Source organism: Glycine max, chromosome 19 (genome assembly GCF_000004515.6).
Source record: "Glycine max cultivar Williams 82 chromosome 19, Glycine_max_v4.0, whole genome shotgun sequence".
In the NCBI taxonomy this organism is placed as follows: Eukaryota; Viridiplantae; Streptophyta; class Magnoliopsida; order Fabales; family Fabaceae; genus Glycine; species Glycine max.
In genome coordinates this window covers 13,080,370-13,087,646 of record NC_038255.2, presented here as the reverse complement: position 1 = coordinate 13,087,646, position 7,277 = coordinate 13,080,370, and the positions used below count along the sequence as shown (strand labels likewise).

The following is a 7,277-nucleotide window of genomic DNA, read 5'->3' as shown; positions in this document are numbered from 1 at the left end:
GGGGGGGGAGGGGGGGGGTGAATTATGTTTAAAAGATGGGGCCTTTTGTAGATAACAAAATGAAAAGGAGTACATGGAAAAGAGAAGAGGAGATAATTGAACCATACCCTACCCGAGGCATGCATTGAGAAATCTGAATTTCTGATCTTGTAGCCCACGCTACAATGCAAAGGCATCAATTCCATACACCAAAGGAAATTCAGCATTGTGGGTACCTCAACATTGGTCTTTTTATAAGTGAGTTAAACATAATGCCACATTGATTCTCAACCATGGAACATGGCCTCCTTCAGACACACAACCCTATTTAATATAGGAGTTGTCACTTTTTAACTAACCAAAATGAAATATGTCAACAATAATAGGCAACTTTTAATTAGATTTCAACAAATTAATACCTTCTTTTTCATGAGATCGATTACACAAATATTTTAGCTTACTTTTTCTCACGCACCCTCGTGTACACTCTGTCCAACCACACCAATATTCTACTGGATTTCTGCTTATCAAATGAGACTAACACTTCTCCAATTTAGATATAAAAGTGCAAATCACATTTAGGTGTCTGCTTATCATACACTCCTAAAACATTTTTTTAGCTTGACATTAATTACTCATTCCCTTTTTTATAAATTAAAAAAAAATGTGATTTCAATAAAATAATTTAGTTATTATATTTAGAGATTTTTAAAATAAGAGGAAGCTAATTTATTTTTGTTTGAAATTATAAATATCCTTTAAAACAAGTAATCTTTATATATATATAAAGTAATTCAAAATAGTTTTTCATTATAATTAGATTTTAGATTTTTTCTAACTTCTAATTTTTCAATAAAACTAAAATAAAAGTATAGAAAAAATCTAATGCTTTTGTTTTAGTTTTTCCAAATAATTAAAAGTTAGAAGAGAAACGAAAATGCCAAGTGATTCTTAGTGATAAACAAAAATAGAATGAATAATATAGATATTATAAGTGTTATGACGTGATAAAAAAATAAATGATAAATATTTCTTAGTGTCTAAAAAATTGTGTTTAAATATCACACTCTATCTGAAATTTACATTCAAAACAAAATTAGAAATGTTTATAAACAACTAATATGCTATTCAACATCTAAAGAAAAAAAAGAAAAAAATATAAGTATAATTGGATTTATAACGTCATAGAGAAAAGATAAAAAAAAAAATGTGCTAATGAGATGTTTAGAATAAATGATGATTGATATATATTATTACTCAACAAAACTAATACAGTACTATTCAGATATCTGTCACTGTCTGTTACAAATTATTCATCAATTCCCAACGCAGGTGGTCCAAAATTGCCAAGCATCTACCCGGAAGGACTGATAATGAGATTAAGAACTACTGGAGGACAAGGATCCAGAAGCACCTCAAGCAAGCTTCCAGCAGCTTCCAGCAACAGAGTAGTAATTCTGAGATAATTTATCATCCCCAAGCTTGCACTAGCCAAGTGTCCACCATGGCGCAGCCCATAGAAACCTATTCTCCACCCAGTTATCAAGGAATGTTAGATCCATTTTCAATTCAGTTCCCAACAAATCCTCATCATTCTAGTTGTTGTACCAATGACGACGACAACAACAACTATTGGAGCATGGAGGATATCTGGTCAATGCAATTAGCCAATTACTGAACGGGAATTAAACCTATAAACATAAATATAAATAATATATATAAACCTAAGTGTCTAAGTTCCATAAATTAAGCTGTAGTCTCTGGCTTAAAACATGTTAGGTTTGTTTATACAAGTAGTTGGATGTTTGGAGTACTTCGGTCTTTTGCGTACCATCAATATTTAAGAACTAAGTTAGTTATGTTCCGTAACTTATGGGCTCTTAATTAAACTATATCTGCACAAAATTATATATATATCAAATGTGATGGTATGTGGACTATAAAAAGATATGGTTGAGAACCACAAACTTTGAAACTTCGAATAATATATTGCCAGTGACAGTCTTGTTGATTTGTTATAGCAAGTCCTATTTTCTTAATCATTGCTTTGTTTTAACGTACCTAGATTTCATAACTTTTGTCTTTGTCTCAAGCTGAACCTAATGATGATAGTAATATTAACTTATTGTATAGGGGTATTTCATAGGATAAAAAATGATGTGCAATTACGTGTAGACCAAATATTACTTGATGACAGATGGATAAATATTTTAAAACTTTCTCATGTTGATAGTTTTTTCTACTGTTTTTCATTGAACTTTAAAATTTTAATAGTTTGGCAAGTAAATTGTGTAACTAACGTGTTGGGATAGTCAGATAATAGTGTCAGAGATCACCTTCATATAAACGGAAAGACAACCAAGCATGTGCTCTCATGAACTAGCATTTAATCCCCATATATATTAAAAAGTGGTCACATTATAGCCACCTTAGAAATATTTGTTAACAATTCACCCGCTTTTTTCCTTGTGACGGGAACCTAACTCTTGTCCATGACTGCATCATGCAGTGACGTCTTCAGTCTTCACATTTGCCTCGTAAACTCACGTAATCGCCGTATCCTTTTTTATTAAGGAAATTAATAGCAATAATAGAAAACTATCACTATCATTTTGATATGGAACTCATAAATAGTTGCTAACTATTGGTCTCATTTATCATAGTCATAGATAATTTATTTAATAATATTTTCTTTTATCAATAAATATTAATTATTAGTTTGTTTCTATTTGTTAGTAAAATAAATTAAACTCGTAGACTTTTTTTTTAACCACCTAACTAATCTTATATTACTTGAAGGCTATGATCATGGGTTCATGGCATTATTGGAAGTGGGATAATGTTGTGAGTAATTCTAACTGAAAGACATTGTCATGTTGTGAGTACCAAGTTAGGCCAGTGATGATATCAGAGTAAGAGCATTCGTGGTGTACCAAACTTCAACTTTAGTTTAGCTTCCAAACTCTTATTCGTCCTGGGATTGTGTCATGCCCTATTATGGAAACAAGGACAATTTCTTCTAGTCTTTAACTTTGTACCTATGCCATGCCAAAAGGAACTGCAGCATCTATGAGCCACTCGTTCTATTCAGTCACATGTTTTATGTGCGGAATTCAATTTCAACACCCGCACGTGATGTGATAAGGAAGATTCACGTGGTGGGTCGGCCACTGAGACAGAACATGGTTAAATATTTGAATTTTGAACAGATGAGTAAGTCTTACTTAAGATCCTCATCACTCTCAGTTCGTTACTTAGTACTCCCAGCTGCATCAGTGGGGCCAGGATAACCCCTTGTGCGTTCTCTTCTCTGCAACGGTAATTTTTTTTTTCCTGTTATTTTGGCGTCCGTGGCTTCTATTTGAGATCCTACTTACCTTATTTTCTAACTAGATTGGTACATTTCAGGATAAAACAATATTTTCAATTACATCTCTATTCTTAAGTCAGGAATCGATTTTCAAACCTTAATCAAAAACTCAAATGCTGAACCTCTAATTGTGACTTCATGTATGTCACAATAATTTCACCCCACCTTTTTAATACCTCTTTTTATATACATTTATTCAAAAGAGAATTTTGGCATCTGCATGACTAAACTCTTGACCACATGCAACACAGGTATAAAAGTGGTGTAGAAAAAATTGTAAAATGGCCATTTTTATTCCCTTTTTTTATAATGATGTAAAAAGATACAAAAATTAGCTATTTCTGTTCAGTTATCTTAACCATTTACTACAAGCTACCCTAGACTAGTCCAAATGGTATACGATGACTCTTAATTTATTTAATCATTGAAAATTATTATGTTCTAAACTAATACTTCAATGTAACGTAAAATTTACTGACGGTATTGATACATGAACAAAGACTTAACTGCATATGTTTTTAATTGGATGGATGTATCTCTATTACAATTACGACGAGACTATGTACGGACTTCTCTGAATTAGAACTTGATTAAAAGGATAACCAGATTGAAATAGGCCTTTTAGAATAAATCAAAGAGTTAAATACTTTTTTTAGGTTTTCATTTTTAGATTATGTTTAACAAGATATTTACTATGCTTAAGTAATTTTTAATTTTTTTACTAGTTTACAAACTTATTTGATTATTCAATAAAAAAAAGTTTCTTAACGGTTGCTCAATAGTTTATAATATTTTTTGAAACAGTAATTCAAATAGTGTTTTTAAAATGTTAGTTTTTCACTTTTTATGTATTCTTTTATTTTTATCTTCAATAAATTTATTTAATTTTTTTATTATCCATAAATCATAATTTTATTATTATTTTTTGTTATTTTACACTTTTTAACTAATTTGATAACTAGTTTTATCAAATATTTATAATTTAATAAGTTAATTTTTTAGTTTCTAATTCTTAACTATCACTTTTTTTTTTTAACTTTGAGCTAGTATTTTAACTAGTTTTGTTAAACATAGTCTTATTCTCTAATTTTTGTTACTGATTTTAATTTTTGATATTTACATTCGTCAATATACAAAAATAATGCATGAAGCCAAAAAAAATGATACATTTTAATTCTATAAAAATGAAAAAATATATACAAATTTCAAATATGAAGATATAAAAACATATTTTAGCCGTTAATTAATTATGATCCACAACTCCCCAATGCATAATCAAAACGTCCCATGTTAAACTAATACAAAAGCTATTATAATAAAGGTCTTGTTAAGTACATTATTAACAGAACCAGTTTCTTAACAATACAAAATTATAATAACAATCCAAAAAGTATCATTGCATAAAGCATAATCTGCATGCCACCCGTCAAACCAAAAGAAAGGATCCATATAACTAAAATGAATCCGCATATGCCATATTTATACAGGAAGCTAGAACAAGGACTCAGCATGCTGGGGAAAAAAAATGAACAAGCATAATACTAACGAAACCCCACCATTCAAAACATGGAAGAAAACCCCACATTTGCTTGCTTGTGAATAAAATCTGAGATTGGCATTCAAATGCCTCCCATGTATGTTTGGTTGTATCTTTGCATACTTTGCATACAACGGGTGCGTTTTCCCTTGTCCAATCCACTTGCCCACCTTATGTTCGATGTATTTCCTATTTACTGTGTTCACTGCATGCCCCACCTTCAACAAGCTTCCGACAGCAATCATCAATCATTTAAAGACAGAGACAAAACGCACCCCCAAAACCTCCCCGACGTCCCAACTTCATTTTCACGGCGTCAACAACTTACCCATTTTCTCCATTACCGTTACATTGCCGCTGCCGTGATCGACCTCCCTTCCCGACAGCGCGGCGAACATATTCGACGGCGTCGGCAAACTGTTGGGTCCTCTACGCCACCCCCGGACTTGCAAGAATTTCGAGGACGAGGATTTGCCCAGCAAAAAACGTGGTCGTACTGCATAGACATGGTGCTTCTTTTTACCATCCATATCACAAATCACGATGGCACCATTCTCTTTTACTTTTTATTTTTTTTATTTTTTCTGTTTCCTTTTCTTTTGCTACTGGGTAGTTATTATTTAGGGTATATTATTTTTTTAGTCGTTAAACTTGAATTTTTTTTGTTTCTTTATTTTTAATCATTTAATTTTTTTTTTACTCTTACTTTTATTTTTTTAAAGATATTAAAATTAAAGATGAAAAAAAGTTAAATAAGAGCACAAAAAAGTTCAGGACAATGACCAACCCAAAACCTTTTTTTAATAGAAAAAAGATATAACTTATAATATTTTCATAAAAAAATATAATTTTTTTACAAAATACATAGGCAAAAGAAATTTAAAATAGTAAAATTTCTACATATTACAATTATCTTTTATGCATTTTCATATTTTAAAAGTGTTATAAGATTTTTTATTGTCAATACCAGAAAAAATGAAAAGGATATAGTATTAAAATTAATATCAACTAATTCTATTTTTTCTATTTTTTTACATTCATTAAAAATCAATTATCTTATGAGAGCAATATCTATCTTTTTTGAGGAAAAATTTATTTTTTTACAACACATATATAAATAAATAAATAATTCTTGTGGGGGCAATTGCCCTCATATCCTTATACTTGCATCCGCCAATGGTTTAAGGACTACAAAAAGATTAAAAAATTTAAGGATTAAAAATAAAAAGTTTAAGGATTAAAAAGATAGCAAACATTTATTATTATTATTATTATTATTATTTTGTTTTTCGTTCTCATGAAATTGGAAATGTTTGAATGTTCTCCTTGTAAAATTTTAATTATTACGTTTTTTATCCTCTAAAATTAAAATGTGTCATGTTTTTTCCTAGAGCAAGGTTCGAATATCCAAACCTGTCTGTATCTTCAAGTAATTGCCGGTGACAGCTCCAAAAATCTAGATACATTCTCCTCTCTCCACAAACCAACCGATTAGTTATTTCAATCATTGGAGAAGATGGACACCACTTTCTATTTTGTAGGAAGCACTATCATTGATTAGTTTCAACGGCTACAAGTCATTCGATTATTAGATAATCATGAAAAATATCATCTTATCTTTATTAAATTAAATCTGACTTAATTTAGCTAATTTTCTTATACTTAAAGTCAGTCAAAATCTATCATTCAGCTAACATTGTAAATAACTGAAATGACCTTATCCATGTTCAATTAACTATAAAGTTAGTTGAATATCCCACTTAGCTAGTACTAAACATAGACAGACTGATTTTCTACTCATTCAGCTAACCTTAAAATTAACCAAATTCTACCAATTTGGCTAACATTGTAGGTAGTCGTATTGGCCTTATCCATGTTCAACTAACCTTCATGTCTAGTAAATAATGAGGATTAGTCAGCTGCACATTCAACTAAATTGGTCTCCTTCTCATTCAACTAATTATTATTAGTCAAATTCTGCCATTTGGCTAACATTGTAAATAGTCGTATTGACCTTATCCATGTTCTCCTAACCTTGTTTGGCTAATATTGGTAAGTCATCAATTTCATATTAAACTAGACTAGCCTTCACCTCATTTAGTTGACATAAAAGTTAGTCAAATTCTACCTTAGCTAGTAGCCATTCTGTGGAATCCTTAACAACTGAATTTTGCAGCAAAATTTGGGAGTAAGCAAATGCCCCCTGCATTTTTTACATGAAGACGAATCATGTTGTCACCATTCTTTCTTCTTCTAGTGCATATGATTCTCGGTTAACTTGGTTTTGTTGCATGTGAAAAGTTAGATCTTCTATAACTACTAGGTTTGCAGAAAGTAGGTTTATAATGCTTTACTAACATCGTTATATGCTTCCCCCAACTTCGAGTTGAC

At 30.6% G+C, this 7,277-nt stretch overlaps 1 protein-coding gene across 1 annotated transcript in view; it reads left to right on the top strand.

Annotated features, from left to right (window-relative positions):
- The window catches only part of MYB98 (MYB transcription factor MYB98), a 5,445-nt gene extending 3,430 nt beyond the window's left edge, over window positions 1-2,015 (top strand). The window contains exon 3 of the mRNA NM_001248936.1: window positions 1,312-2,015. Coding sequence (NP_001235865.1) covers window positions 1,312-1,657 — 346 coding nt within the window. The 3' untranslated portion in view covers window positions 1,658-2,015. The remainder of the gene's footprint in view (window positions 1-1,311) is intronic.
- Window positions 2,016-7,277: the final 5,262 nt, after the last annotated feature.